Raw genomic sequence first — 17086 nt, 5'->3', positions numbered from 1 at the left:
AGTGGCAACATTATCTAGGCAAGCAGCCAGCCTAGTAGGCTGATGTATTGTCAAGTATAAGTTCCTTGATCTCAACAGATTTTTTGAAATCTGTTGTTTTTACTTTCCTTGCCATATTACCATAGGTAAGGAAAGTATTGCTTTCCAAAAAAATTAAGGTACCCCAATTTCAAGTTTTCTATATGTTTCAAGGACCCCTGAGTCCAAAAACATGTTTTGTGGGTGTTGGTCTGTGTGTGTGTGTGTGTGTGTGTGTGTGTGTGTGTGTGTGTGTGTGTGTGTGTGTGTGTGTGTGTGTGTGTGTGTGTGTGTCTGTGAACACGATAACTCCATTCCTAATTAACCGATTGACTTGAAATTTTAAACTTAAGGTCATTATACCATGAGGATCTGACAATAAGAAATTCAATAAAATTGAATTCAAAATGGCGGAAAAATGGTGGATAATTACTAAAAAACCATGTTTTTCACGGTTTTCTTGAAAACGGCTCTAACGATTCTCTTCAAATTTATACCATGGATAGCTATTTATAAGCCCTATCAACTGAAATGAGTCTCATTTCTGGGGAAATTTCAGGAGCTCCGTAATATTCTTGAGAAAAATGGCGGATAATTACTAAAAAACCATGTTTTCCACAATTTTCTCAAAAATAACTGGACCTATTTTTTTTAAATTCATACCCTGTATAGTTATTTATCAGCTCTATCAACTGGCATGAGTCTTCTTTCTGGGAAACTAATGGGGAGTCGACCCCATCCTTGAGAAATAAACTTAGTAACCTCCTTCTCGTGCATGAGGTAGGTAGGTAGGTAGCGCAGTTCATAGAAAGAACACAAAGTCGAGTTATTTCATCTGTAGAACAGCTGTTTCGACGACTTTAAAAAAATGACGACTAAAAAAATCATCGAATTTCACAGTCTACACATAGGAAAAAGTACTCTGAAAACAATTATATATAAACATATTATACAGAAGTCTGATCATAGTTTCAAATATGAGCAAGGAAAGTTGTGTGAGTGTACCACACCAGATTTTTTTTTGTCCTCAACAAGCACATTGATGTTAAGATCACCTCCCATCACAATGTCAAAGCCAGGAAATGATGTTCAAGATGCTCAATCAAAGACTCCAATACATTTGAAAAGCTGTCAATATTTCCAGATGGTGGCCGGTATACTACCAGAATACCCTATACAGTTTATCATTCAGTAATGCTATGCATGCAAATTCATGCTTACCCTCCATGCAGAAGCGATCTAGATCTACTGAGCATGCTTTTACACTCTTAGCAGCAAAAATTGCTACTCCACCATTGTGAAGCACTCTACATGAGAAATCAGACATCAGTTCAAGGTATTTTATTTTAATATGCTGCAAATCACACCCCCCTCAGCCAGTGCTCAGAGAAGCATAAAATATCATATTCATCAAATTGATCAATTGCTTAAACTTGATAAACTTTATTACTCAAACACTGTATATTACAGAAAAGTATTTGTAGACTTGAATCCATCAGTATTTCTGGCAAGCAGCCTGCTTTGGTTTGCCTAAAAGAACTTTTGGTTGATATTTTTGTTTTTTACACTGGTTGGAGTAAATTTTTTAACTAAAGTACCCTCTGTCCAAAAATCAGCACTTAAGACAAGGTTATAGAACTTTTCAGAAATAGCAAGCTTGAAAGAAGAGTACCTATGTATTGTACCTTGATTTCAGTTTGCAACAGTCAAATTCGGAGCTGGCTATACCAGACTGAGTCAAATATGTTTCAATATCCGAAAATCCAACCTCAGGTTGAAGCCTTGATATAAAAATAGAACTTCTCTTGTCCACGGTCTTCAGGGGTTGTACACTACTTGCAGTAGGCACTGGAGGAGAACTCTTTTTACAAACAATAGTATATTTTGGCTTTTTTGACACAGCAGAACTATATGAAGTCACTTCCCTACTTGTTAGATTCACAACAGGATTAATAGGACAGCTGGGCTTATCACAGTCAGTTGAATCCAATGTAACATTCACCGAATTATTACGGTATCTTTAGAAACAAAACAATGTCAGCAGGACAGTTCACAACACGATTACCTACCCTGCTACTAGCAGTCACACTATGTGAACTTTCTATCACCTCAACTCTTTTGGAAAGTTTTAGAATGTTTTCACTCAGATTTTTGATTTTTTCAAAAATTGAAGTGGATTTACTTCGATCGTCCTTACAATTTAAATTTGAAGGAGTCGCAACATTAGCCAGACACTGAAGCATAGAGATAACCTCAACTTGGCATTCGTCACAGTACCAATAATGTACACTATCACCAAGAATTAAAATACTGTTGTATTTCTTTTTAGACAGACCCACACAACTCGCATGGAACCACTTGTCACATATTCCATCACATTTTACACCTAAATCATCATATTTAACAATATTTCGATACACTTAAAGCAAATATTAATGTCACATTCAGCCACTGCCATCATAATACCTCCATTGTTTACATTTTGAATATACCTACTAAGTTAGGTTATGTCTTTCAACTTTAGATATTTTCACAGAGAAGAGCAGTGGCGGCTCGTCCTATGTGTTCAATGGTTCATTGAACCCCCAGAATTGAACCAACTACTATAGAATGATGAATTCTACTCATATAATTATATTTTTATATTTCATACTCATGAAATTACATCACAACATTTTTCATCTACGTAAACTTAATGTCGTTGTTTTGCGGCCGGTGCCGGAGTGGCTTGCTTGAAACAGCACCGAATGGCATGACGAGATGGGTGGTGGTGGAAAGCAGTGTTCATTCCCCGATGTGAACCCAAAAACATGGCTGGGTGAGGTATAGTGGAACAGAGGAGGGGAATCAGTTTGCTAGCACGGATTTGGTTCACAATCCTGTCTGAACCATGTTTCCACGAGTTCATCCGAGAGTAGCCGAACCTAGCCGAGGCAAGTGAAGCATTCGGTAAACAGTAAAAAAGCGGTAAACAAGAAGTAGAAAGCGTGACAGTTTTGAGGTTATACAGTACGGTTTTGGGTATAATATATACTGTATACAGTTGTGATAGATTTCACAGCATTTTTTGTTAAATTTGTTTTGCGTGTTGAAGTATATAGACTTGTAATTTCTAGTGTGTTTCGTGTATTCGTGAGGAATTCTAGTATGTCCATTTTGTTTTAGTGAGAGTGTGAATATAATTTATAGAGTGTTAGGTACTGTAACAGCATTTTGATGAAGAAATATGGTAAGGTTCATTATTTGTTAAGACAAACATTATTAATATTGAGGATAGGTGTAAAATAAAACATGATGGTAGATTTACTCCCAAAGTAAAAATCAAACAAGAAAAATATGAATAGGACAAAAAATCTATATTTGTAGAAAATATGCTCAATCTTTGGGGGGTAATTCTTTAAAATTATTATTGATCACCTTTACACTAGATTATGCTCAATACTCTAAGCTATTTCCTCTTGACATTTCTCCCCAATAGATCATGAGGCTGAACCCCCAAGCTAAAAGATCACGAGCCGCTACTAGAGAAGAGGATGTTTTGTAAACCATTGCTAGGCTTCTCTAGACCTTTGTGTAATACATGCAATGAATAATCCACTTGTCAGCTGATTGATTATGAATAATTCTATGGCAATTGTTTACAAAACATCCCACGGCGTGGGTTGCTTTTCGTGGATTAACGTGGGTCTACTTTGCGGCAAGCCTTAACCTAGCGCCGAAGTGCAGGATGGTTTCTCACAGCTTGGCGTTGTTGTCATTTGAGTTGGGTGTCTGGCTTGGAAGTGTTTCGGCCGCATTGCAGGATGACTGCATGTTAATGGTTGCCGGAAGATCAACAGCTGGTTTTTTTTTCGTTTTTTTTCGTGATAGAGAAATTCTGATTGCAGATTGATTTTAAATAATTAAAAATCATCATGAAAAGTCATTAATATGGTAGTACACCATGTTTCTGGAAACTTTTTACTGGTGACTGGAGTTATTATTGATTATAGGTAACACAAAAATCAAAATAATCGTGAGAAAAAAATGCTGATGAACGCGAATAAGACCGTCACTCCATTGTTCTATTGTCTCGGCTGCTTGGCTGAGCCTGGCTGGAGGGATCAAATAACCGATTGGATTGATCTTTCGTCTGTCCGCTAGGTGGAACTACGCCGACCATTGCTGGGTGGAAGACGTTACTTCGGCCGCTCGCATTCCCACCAACGCTGCTATTATTTGCTGTCTCAGCGCCTAGTCCGAGTCAGACAAGCATCCAGCCTGCAATGCGGAGCTAGCTTCAATGCTGTCTTTTGCTGACAGTGTCTCACTGTAAAGCAGCTTGGTTGTGTGTCAGCGTACCTTATGAAGAACTTCAGAGCTCGTCACGTTCAACTAATGCTGACAGTTTAGAGTGAATCTTACAATAGAGCAGCTTGGTTGAGTGTCAACATACCTCGTGAATGATATCAATGCTGTTCCCTTTCAACTAATGCTGATAGTTTGAAGTGAATCTCACTACAGAGCAGTAGCAAAAGTAGCAAGAAAATTTGGACGAATGTTGCTTCAATAGCCCCCGCCCGTTTGTATGTCGCAGTATGTTACAATATACTGGCCTATACACTAATTTACAATAAATGACAGTATTGCTATTTATTCAACGAATTTTACAAAGTATGAGAATGAAGATTATGCAATTTGATAACGATAGTATAATATTGTGATGTAACTACATAAATCTGCGGTGTTTCAACAATAATTATTGTTGACTCCCTGAATATAAAATAACATCCTTCCCATTAAAACTCGATCGGGTGCAATGTGCAATTCAAGGAGTCATAGTATAATTTCAAAAATAGTAATATGATAATATCCATGAGTGGTAGGCCTACATATTATACATACGGGGAAATTCATCCAACTAGTGTGAAATACTTGTTGAGTAGTTTTACTAATATTTCTTAATGATGGTACCTAAGTTGAATAGTTGATATTGAAGTATTCAAGCAATTTTTGAAAAGCAATAGGTCACCTACTTCACGTCCAAATTTTTCTATGGAAAGATAAATCTCGAAACTTGCTGACCTTCGAAAAATACCAAACAATTTTTATACCAACACAATACGGTATAAGTTTAAATAGGTGTACTGAAAATGCATGCATCAAAAGATAAAAAAAACCACTAAGACTAACTACTAAGTCTAAAAAGAACTGTAACACGATTTTTCCACTATTATTCAAATTCAATTTTAACGATAAATTGATTCTTATTACATTTAAGATAAAATAAATTTTGAGTTATATTCTCCAATATAAATTATCTGAATTAGTCTTATTTATGAAGACGAGTGCTTTCGAGGGTGGACTGAAAAAATACTACTGATTATATTTTGCCCACTCTTATTTCAAGATTTACTTATGAAATCTTGCTGTGAATAACTTTCAAAAGGAAGAGGAAGTGTTAAGGACTATTGTTTACATGGAAACAAAGCCCAAGAAACCGGCACCCCTCGAGACGGCAACTGAAGGCGTCACGCATCGCTTGTGCGTGGGTGTGAGGGTCTGTCAACGTACTCTGTTTAATAACTCCATTTTTAAGTGGCTTGCAAACGAAAAATTCCTTCCCTAGATTCCATTTAAAAGCCGTTCGGATGTGTAGATCTTTATGGGAAAATTAATTTCAACAGAACTCATCAATACTAATTCAGGTTGCGAGATAAATTAGCAAAATATTCATAAAAAACGCCAGAAAAAATCATATAAGTTTCTCACTTGATAGATGAATATAAAATTTTTATCAAAAAATATTAATTTTCCACCTCGCAACTTGAATAGATAATTAACAGAACTTCAAAATGAGATATTGGAACATTCGGATGAAAATCAACCGAGTTTTATGGAATCTCAATTAACATTACGCTCATGGAGATAGCTATTCGACATGGTCCCCCTACTGCCAGGCCTTAAAAACGTGTTCCGTTTGTTTTTAATAGGAGATAAATATGAAGATTTGAGTGACATTGGCCGCAGTACCCAAAACCCAATGTGTTGCATTTGGAAGAGCGGAACAATTAGCATCACATGCACGGGGAGCTTTTCTCGATGCATGTAGTACAAAGTTTTACTAGAATTGCTATTTGAATGTAGGTGGGAAAAATATCCATCACTGTATCTCAGAACCAATGTATGCATTTTTCTTCATCTGCGAATTGTAAGAGAGAAAATAAACCTTCAGACTTCAGTCCCGGTAAACACAAAACACTATAACAAAAATACAAATGATTCTATATATTCTGTAGTGGAAAGTAGAATTGTCTGCAGGCGGGACGAGTACTAGGCTTTGTCTATAAACCAACCCACCCGCCAACATGAAGACAATATAACAATATAGAGTTAGAGTTTTTCCTGATTTAAATAAAGTCAGTCTTATAAGAACAAGAGGATGGACAATGATATATTTAATAAGACACTCAGCTAATTCACACATTTTATTATGAAATTCATGATTTTCTCAATATTCTCATATGCATTGTTGATATTTAATTAAAATATGAAGAAGTTGGAGGATAAGCTCAAGATTCTCATAAATCTCAAAAGTTTAATATTCTTATTTGTTATAACGGCAATCTACATAATGTGGGACTAATATGCAGTAAAAGTAAGTGAGAATACAATGTGGTTGATCACAACATCAAATCAGTTTTAAAGTAACATCAATGTCAAGTTTCTTAAGAAGGATTTTATTAGCTGAGTTAAATGCGATTGAACAAATCTAACACATTTAATAGTTACGAATAACATGAACATAGACAAATTTTCACACACTCACTCACATAATATATAGCTTATAATTAAATTATTGACGGCTCATCAAATATTCAGAAATTTACAACTATCACCATAATGTAAGCCCCCACAAAGAATATGAAAAGAGAGAGTTGGAAAAGTGCTTCTTACTTACAGGTACGTTTTTTTTTAAATTTTCTTAAATGATCTACTCACTAATATCACAGTTTACATGTTGCCAAATACTGCATTTCCTCTGCAAAACAATATTGAATACAACTCGAAACCTATTCCAAAGATAAAATGTGTATGACTTTGCGAACACCGTAAGTTGAATTATCACGATTAAAGAACAAAGCTTTAAATTAAATATAAAACTATCAAAGTACTATAATATAGTGATGAATAATAGTGATGAATAATAATGTTGAATCATTCTGCTGATGAGAATAAAATCAATGACTCAATTCTTTGACATATTTCTGATCTTTCCTTATGAATTTGTTTGGGAAATTTAACTGTATCAGAACATATTTTATAAACCTTTATAAATAAACAGCTAAGACATTTATAGTTTTCTGATCTTCATAGAACTTGGAGCATATACCGTATTAAATATTTGGACATTGAAACAAAAATTATTGGCTTATTTAGGATATAATAATTATTGGGCTTCGCATTACAACTATATAGGAGTAATCATTACATTCAATAAAATTACATGAGTAAGATTTTTTAAGGAATCTAATAAACCATAACCCAAATTCAGTATTAAGTATATTGATACAGATAGATTCGTGAATTAATTTGAGAGCAATCATAGAACTCTTTAAAACTCTATTCAACACCTGAACGTTCATGATTAAATTTTATTGTTTTATAGTACTATCAATAATTGATAGCTTGTAACGATTTGAAAGTATTTAGACAAGCAATATCAGCAAGTACTGTAGCTATTTTATAATGCTTGACATACACATACCTGTATCAAAAATTTGTGTATAAACATGATTCGACATGGTTGTTGAGAAAATAGTTCAGTAGGCATAAATAGGAAAACTCCTAATACTACTTTCCAATTTAATTGTTTTCCTTATAAATTATTTCAAATAAATTACAATATTGGATGAGAAAATTAAGTAAATCAAGCGAGAGATTTCAGTTGGAATTATTAGAATATTTATGAACCTAGAGAACAAAACTTCCGACTTGATTACAAACTAACAATGCAAGATGGAGTTCAATTCAATTAGGAAGCTGGATTATCATTGAAAAAGGCCGTAATCCAGTAAGAGAAAACTCAAATGCAAATAAGTCTAAATAGAAATCTAATTATAAAAATAATGAAAAAATTACCAGATTGCTCTTTTAGTTTTTTTATAATACAATTATTATAAAACTTATAGTAATAAAATGTCTCTCAAACAGAATGAGAGGATTCAAGTTGTTCTTGATCATTTGTGATTACACAAAATGTATTGGTTCCAGATTACCACATTCATTAGAAACGAATTATATCTACATAAATAGAAATAACAGTACAAATTCCTTATGATCTAGAACAACTACTGGTTTCTATTTGAATGTGTAAGGGCTCTGGCGTACAACTCCCGATTGGAAAAACAAGATGAGGAAGACTCAGCTTCAGTTATGAAATAAAATTAATAATACATTCTGATCATTTCAAAAAAGTCGATCTCCATGAAAAGGGAGCATTGATTCCGCAGTAGAAGTAGTTGGTGTTTTATTTCTTCATGGCGTTAGTGGATGTGGATGTGGATGGCTGAGGCTGACTGGCGTTTGGCAACATTGGAGCCGTTCCAGTGGATGCTTGACTTCTCGCCTGCTGTTGAACCGGCAGGTTGAAGGTGTTCCTTACCACTTGATATGGCAGCGGTTGCTGATTTCCCATCTGAATACAGACGAAAAAAGTGACAACATTTCAACAATTGAACCCTACCACTAAACTGGATTACCCAGTAGAATAAAAAAATCTTCATTTGTAATAAAATTTGAAACAACAGTGCCTATATTTATTAATTAATATTATAACACAGTGAAAAAACATACACAGAAATCATTAAATTCAAAAACTTGAATCATGAACAAAAAATTGATAATTTAGACTTGAGTTGATGAATATTGTAATCAATATTAAGAACTCTCACATCAACTCATTCATATCCATCCCAATATTGTGGGTCCATCACACATATAATTAAGGAACTAAATTATTTCACTAATAAATATTATTGAAGTAGTTATCTATTTTTTACATTTACGCGTACGAAGATGATAATTTTTAACGTCTTGTGAGGTCGGATTCCTCTAATTGATAAATCTTGTGAGGCCAGATTCCTCTAATTGATAAATATATTATTCAACTCCTAAAGGTTATAGAATAACTATCAAAAACATTTTTATGCAAGAAAATTGCTAAATTCGTCACGAGTGGATTCAATTTCAACTTGATATGTATTTTTAGCTATAAATGTTACTCACCGACTGAGCAGCATACTGCTGCTGCTGCAGTTGCTGCCTAAATAGTATATCCTTCTGCTGCTGACTCACGTACATTTGATACAACATGTTAGTCACAAGCTTATGCAGGTCCTCTTTTGGAATTTGGGGATTCTGCAAAAGATAGATCATACAAAAGATAAAATATTATATAATTAAACATTTAGAGAGAATTTTAGTTATTCAAATTCAATTTATTATAAAAAAATCATCATTTTCATTTACAACTAAAAAAATGATAAATAAATAGAATAAATAAACATCTGAAATTTATGAAGATTAAAAATTGAATGATGAAGGAAAGAAGCAAGGATGGTATATAGCAGGTTGCCTTGATCGCGTTTACGTACGCGCATGAGATGGCATGAGCCTACGTCAAACTCCGACCTCTCGGCCGGCGAACGCCGGCTTCCCATATGAATTACATACAAAACACCGCGACAAATATCAATTCCTCACATGAAAACCGCTGTATTGATGAAAAATATGAATATGCGATTCAATTCAGAAATAAACTAGCTTCACATCAATATGTATTTTGAAAACATTAATTTATTTTGAAAAGTTTAGAAAGTCCTTGAATGTAGCACATTTAATCGGTAAAACCGATTCATATTTGTGAAAAGGCTAGTAACTTATTTGTTTTGGACTTATTTTAAACAATAACACGATAAAATAAAGCAAACAAATATAATTTTATGCTGTTCGTCCAATCATATTTAAGAATGATTGTTTCTTATTTGACAATCGTTTGTGAAATTTGATAGTATCGTCGCCTGGAATAATGCTAGTTGCAAACATTTTTATATGACTACTTGTCTAGAGTTAAGTGATTGGACGACACGACTGAGTTTTTAAAAATTGAAGCTTTATTAACACTACAACTACAGAAAATACCGAATTAAAGAATTTCGGAAGCCGAGTGCTCTCGTCAAGAGTCTGAGTAGAACTAACTGAAAATAATTAATTGAGACATAAAGAAGACAATGCATAGTCAGCTATATTCTATAACAATGGGGTTGTAATACTACTACTATAGATATTTAACTCCTCCACCCCTAGACTGAAGCTGTCCTCAGCGATCAGAATTTTGGGTTTGGAGGCAAGGCCCAAGAACAAATGTTGGAGCTTGCGAAGTTGCTGCTACATTTACATTTCTACAATTATTTTGTAAAGAAGTTACATATTTGATAAAGTTATATAATTTGAATACAATAAATATACTAAGAATAACAATAAAACATATAATAAAAATCCAAATATAATAAGAATCGTCTTTTGCAATGCCAAGTTCTTCTATTGCTAGTAGTGGTTCAATCTTAATATTTGCTTCATGTATAATATCAAATGAAAAGTTTGTTTTCAATTTACGAAATGGAACTTCAGATGGGATTGATATATCACTTTCCCAATATTCATGTATTTTAGGATGTTCGAATAACTGTTCTGACTTATTAAGATACAATAATTGAGTTGATTTTGGATATAATGTAGTGTTCTTTTTGTCTGATAAAATAATAGCTTTGTCAATTTTGTACAATAGATATTGATTGATAATTGGTATGAATTTTACAAAAGAAGCAGATTCATTAATTACTAATTGTTTACAGTTTTCTAATTTCTTATCTTCTAACACTTCACTTATACACTTATTTTTTATCACTGTCACATTTCTGCAGTAGTAGTTGTCACACAAAAATTCACATTTACCAGATAAAATGTTGTCATATCTCAGGATAAGGGAAGGATATTCATGAATGGTGGTAACTTCAGTATTACGATAAACAGGATAGGATAATAAGAAGAAGGTTTCATAAGTAGGTGATTTTAAAGGGAATTCAATGAAGTAGAATCTCCCAAAAGTCCCAAGAAATCCCCTTGGAGCTTTCCCCCCTAGCCACCCTTAAAGTTGAAAAATGCAGGTAATCACGGAAAATCAATTATCTCTGTACCCATTGATCGGAAACAGCTCTATTATACGCCATTCGATTCCTTACATTATGGACTACAATATTATTCTTTATATATTGAGCAGTGTACTTTTGCTAATTGCCATAACACTTCTGGTTCTTCAGAAATCAATTTTACATTAGATTCAGAAATGATATTATTTATTTCTTTATGGGATAATATACTAGAATGTAGAATATTCAATGTACAAAACTCCAAACTAGTATCTAAATCGCTTATTTTATTAAAGAGCAAACTTAATGAGCTAAATAAAAGGGAAAATTGCTGGTTCAGCTGTACAGTCGTAGTTTCATTTGAGAGTTTTGAAATAATTTATAATTTTCAAATTATTCCCATGAATCTTTTTCACATCAGCATTAAAATCGTCAATGAGCCTTTTGTTTACTGAAAATTGATTCTCAATATTATGCTGTGAGCGGTATTCATTTGACTGAACTTGAAATAATATTTTGTCGTATTTTTCTTTGTCGTTCGCATCCATGTTACTCATGAAATAGCTGAGCCAAGTCCATTGAAAAGTCCACGCTTATTTCTATTTTTGCTGATATTGATGTGATCTAGTTTTGTTTCTGTGTATTTTAAATGCATTTTTATGATGTCTAGACGGCCTTGATCGATATTGTGTTCACGCAAAGTGAATATTGTTCTTTTAATTGTATTTAATTCGATACGCAACATGTTTACATTAATATTATGCATGTATGTGAAGGTTTCATTTATTATGAACGAGTCCTGAATTTTGATAGGAGTGATGCCTGATGTTTTACTTAGATCAGTCAATCTATACGGGTTTGCTGGTGTTAGGAACAGCATCAGAAGAAGAAACATTGTTACCTGAAACAGATAAATTAGTTGATTTCTTTTCGAGCTCGCTTCACTCGATTCGGGTGAAGTTTGAAGGGTCTTTTCTGAATCGCTCTTGGATTAGTAGCTAATTGAGTTTCCTTATTGTAGTTCACTTTGAAAAATTTGGGTTTGTCCTTTTTATTAAACGTTGTCTTTATGAAGGGTTCGTTAGGCATTTCAAAATCTTTTTCTCTAGTTTTATTTAAGCGATCAGTTCTATTTTGTTTTTCTTGTCCTACTTTATCTTTTACTAGTTTGTGAATAGTTTTCAGTTTTTCTAGATAGGCGTTTGTTCTTTCTTCAGCAATAAGGGCTTCCGTTATTTCATCAATATATGGATTTTTCGATACACCAAAAGTCAATTCCATAGGAGTAAGTTTCAAAGTTGAATTTATTGTGTTATTGAATGCAATAATTGCAAGTTTCATATTATCTTCGGGTTTGTTGTCTTTATTTTCCACTCGTATAGCATTAAGGAGTTCAATGAGTGTCGAGTGTGCTCGTTCCAATAAACCCTGGGAATCTGGATGTCCCGGTTTTATATAATAAGGTTCTATCTTATATAAACGCAAAAAATCTCGAAGTCCAGCATTGTCGAATTCACGACCATTATCCATTTGGATTGTCTTAGGGCATGGAAATAGAGAAAAGTAATCATTCAAACAAGACTGTATTTCAAGTTGGTTCAAGCTTGTTAGTGGATATGCCATGAGTTTTTTCGAAAAGCAATCTATTATCGTGAGAAATTTTATTCTACTGTATTGAAACGTGTCAATCTGTAATTTTTCGAAAGGTTTGTCAGGAGTTCGGGTAATTTTGTATTCAACTTGAACAGGTCTTCTATCATATTTCACTTTAGCACATACTGAACATTTATTTATGTATTCTGTAATGTCTTTAAGCATGGTAGGCCAATAGTATTCTCTTCGAATGTGGTTATAGCTTTTATTAATTCCACGGTGATACGTTTTTCCTACATGATAATTGGTTACAACCTATTTTTGTTCCTCTGAATCAGTTATATCCAAATTCAGTTTCTTATATCTCCTAAGTTTCACAGAATTAAAATTAGCAATTATAGCATTCTTAAAATTTTCAAAAATCATTTCATATTCTTTTTCCAATACTCCTGTCCTGGAGCAAAGTATCCCATAAAGTATGTTTGGTTTCAAGTATTGTATACACACATCATTTATTTCTTCAGGAGTGGATGAACTATGAAAATATAGAGTCAATCTGTTTTTTGTAAAAACTTTTCTGATAACAGGTTCTTTGTTGCCACGTTCTAAAATGATTTGATTTTGTTCAACATTGATTATTTTGTCATCTTCCGCAATAACTACTTGTTCGTTCGAGCTCTCCTGTGAATGTATTGTAACTAGACTACGATTATCAATTTCTTGTTCATTAGCATCATTATCATTATTTACAATATTGTCTCGATCGTAATAGTTAGTTTGTTCGGCAGATTTGCCTACATGTTGAAGAAAATCGTCAAGTGTGACGGTGTCTACTGAGGGAATGTCTGTGTAAAGCTGTGTTTTCGTAACGGGCAGAAGCAGAATCGATTGCAGCGCACCCAAGCGGGCAGAAACAGTAATACTCAAAGAACTAGTTCTTTGACATGAATTTTGCTTTATGTGTTATGGGTAATGAACTTTTTGGGTTGTTCAAAAGGTAATTCTAAAATGATTATTGGATATTTGATTCATTATAGTGAATTAATTGCTTTTTATAACTCAGATAACTTTTCCACAATTATTAGTTACTTCAATTATGCTAAATTTTATGCTTCATAGGCATGTCAATCAATGAGTTAACTTTCCATTTCCTATGCTTGAAATTTGTAGGGGTAAATTATTTGAAGTAACTGATTGTATTTCATTATTAATAAGATATTATTATTATTTTATTAACTAGAATCAATTGCCTTCAGAGTCAATGTATGTTCTTTGAATCACATAGTCTATAGGTAGGCCTACCTACTTCTATGAGTACCGTATTCAACTTCAAAGGCCTATTGAAGCTCTATCGAAAAAAAATTCAAATTAATAAATAAGTGCTTTACTTTTGGCATTTTTGGAAACTACGGGTTATATTGCACCAAGAGAAATGGATATTGTAAACGTTTCTTAGGCAATTTTATTTTAGCAGTCCCCTTTTTGATCATTGGATAGGTACGGTCCCGGCTGATATACTTAAATAAGAATCGTGAGGCCCATTGATTGTCTAAATCAATATGCCTTCTCAGGCAAGGTTCAATTGGGGACTCCTCATCAGTAAAAGCTATACGAATATTAAAAATTATTATTATTATAGATTACTGTAACACATAATGACATGTACAAAGTGTATTCAAACAGGCGAACTAATTCTAATAATTATTGTTGAGATAACTATATCTTGCTAGAATAAACAGGTTCTCTTATGGTACTTTAAAAATAACACATAGCCTATTTTAAAATGGATAAATATCTATTGATTATAGAAGGTAACTAGTACCCTTGTGATATTCCAAAATGAAACATGATTAGTTTCGACATTTTCAATAAGGACTCTCTTGACAATGACATAATTAGAAACTGGTCATGCTTATTTTGAATATATTAGGGTAGGCCTACTAGTTATTTTTCATAATTAAACATTAAAATTGCCCTATTAAAATTAATACTTTATTGGATATTCATTAGAATTAGAGTAGCCATTCAAACTCCTTATTTACTATAATGTTCTAAAAGCTTATCAATTTTAATCAAAACCTTGGAAATATAGTCTAGAAGGTAGAATTAAAAGTAATTATATTTGATGTGGCTTGGAACATAATATTTTCAACTTTTGCTTGAGTTATTTTTCATATTCAAAGAATTATTACCCGTTCAATGCAGTACATAAGTACTATTATTTAATTCCTAATGCAATACATAATTGTGATAGCTTACCGTATTTTATATCAAATTCAAGTGTATTATTTTACATGTTACCTATAGCATTTGCCAGACAGCAATGTTAAATAATTTTATTATTTCCAAAAGAAGCAGAAGCCATACAGAACCAATAAAGTTGTTAACAAGAGTTCGATGCTGTTGGGTTGATTATAGTTTTAAAAATCCCTCAAGTATAAACAATCAAAACTCATTTTATTAGTTTCATGTCACTTGCTGTTTTCTTCAAAACTACCTGAATTGAAGCAGTTAGCAGGAGCGATCAGAAAAATATATTATCATGAATAACATGAAATAAACACATCCAGATGTACTGAAAAAATGAATATATTTCTTAGATTAGTCCATCTCTTTCTTCTGTAGGCTACTACATCATACATGGATTATATCCATGGAATATTAGTCATAGTTGATTTTCTTTGTCATCCTCTACTTTTCTGGCTGGTACACCACTAGGCCTGAAATCAAAAAGTTATAATTTATTATTCATTATAAAAAACTTTGCAAAGTGAATTCTGAAATTGATTGTTTGTAATCTGTATAAGTTTTCAATTATATTTCTTGGCAAGGAATCCCCAATAATGAAAAGTAATATTATATGAGAAATTCCAACAATCAGTTGAATTATTATTAGCATCAATCTCCATGTAGGAATTGGTATTAATCAGTGTGTCCCATGGTCAAAAGAACTTGTTGGTGAACAACATATTTTTGGATACCATGAATAATTCATTCATTTCTGTGGTCAGTAGGCCTTCTTCTCGAACGTTTTAATCAAATAAAATTGAACATGACTTTCTACTAGTAACGGATCAACAACATTTGATATTTATGAATGAATCAATGACAACGAAAACATATGGTTTATCATATCATTCTACCCGGCTAGATTTTCGTGTTATCTTAGGGGCAAGATGACGGAGCGACACAGTGGACTCTTGTCCATCAGGGCGACGAATGTGAGCATACTCTGGGTTTGCCTCAATCAATTCAACTTCTTCTACTGATGAATCTTGCTTTGAATTTCGGTTCATTTTCTTCAGCCAAACTGGTCCTGGGCTCATTAGCCAAGATGGTAGTGACTGTCCATTTGTTGAGGATCTCATGTGTAGGAACATTCGTTCATGAGGGGTGCAATTTGTTGTAGTACACAAAAGAGATCGAATAGAGTGAAGTGCATCAGGCAACACTTCCTCCCATCGATTTGAATCAAGTCCTCGTGATCTTAGAGCTAGTGTTATTGCTTTCCATATAATTCCATTATATCGCTCTACTTGACCATTCCCTCTCGGATTGTAAGGCGTTGATCTACTAGTTGCTATCCCTTTTGAGCCAAGAAAGCTCTTCAACTCAGTTGACATGAAGGATGTTCCTCTGTCTGTGTGAATATAGCTTGGAAGGCCAAACATTGATATTAATGAGACCAGGCAATTTATGACTGTTCTCGCAGTCATGTCTGGACAAGGAAATACAAAAGGGAATCTTGAGTACTCATCAACCATCACCAGTAGGTATTTATTTCTTGTTTTTGATTGTACGGGTCCTTTGAAGTCCATATTAATTCGTTCAAAAGGTTTTGTTGCCTTTATGAGATTTCCTTTTGTCTTCATATACTGTGGTTTTATTTCAGAGCAAATTGCACAATTGGAGCAAATTTTCCTTACATCATCTACAGTATAGGGGAGATTTTTCATTCTGAGCCAGTGGTAGAAACGAGTTACACCAGGGTGACAAAGTTCATCATGGTATTTTGCCAAAGCTGAGTTCAATGTTGAACAACCAGCTGTAATACATATACGAGAGAGTGCATCAGCTGGTGCATTTTCTTTTCCAGGTCTGTAGACTATGTTGAATTTGTATTCAGATAATTCTAGGCGCCACCTTTGTATCTTTTCATTTTTTATTTTTCTATTGTGTTGAGTGCCAAACATGAATGTGACTGATTTTTGGTCAGTGATCAAAGTGAATTGTTTTCGTAGTAAATAGTGTCTCCATTTTCTTATAGACTCCACAATGGCATAGGC

At 33.4% G+C, this 17086-nt stretch overlaps 1 protein-coding gene across 1 annotated transcript in view; it reads right to left on the bottom strand.

The window, feature by feature from the left end:
• Window positions 1-6470: 6470 nt before the first annotated feature.
• The window catches only part of LOC111058379 (transcriptional regulator ATRX homolog), a 133146-nt gene continuing 122530 nt past the window's right edge, over window positions 6471-17086 (bottom strand). The window contains exons 27-28 of the mRNA XM_039423809.1: window positions 9286-9417; window positions 6471-8695 (exon numbers count right to left, since the gene is read on the bottom strand). Of these exons, the coding sequence (XP_039279743.1) occupies window positions 8528-8695; window positions 9286-9417 (300 nt within the window). The 3' untranslated portion in view covers window positions 6471-8527. The remainder of the gene's footprint in view (window positions 8696-9285; window positions 9418-17086) is intronic.

Source organism: Nilaparvata lugens, chromosome 3 (genome assembly GCF_014356525.2).
Source record: "Nilaparvata lugens isolate BPH chromosome 3, ASM1435652v1, whole genome shotgun sequence".
Taxonomy (NCBI): Eukaryota; Metazoa; Arthropoda; class Insecta; order Hemiptera; family Delphacidae; genus Nilaparvata; species Nilaparvata lugens.
This window is presented reverse-complemented; position numbering and strand designations above follow the sequence as displayed.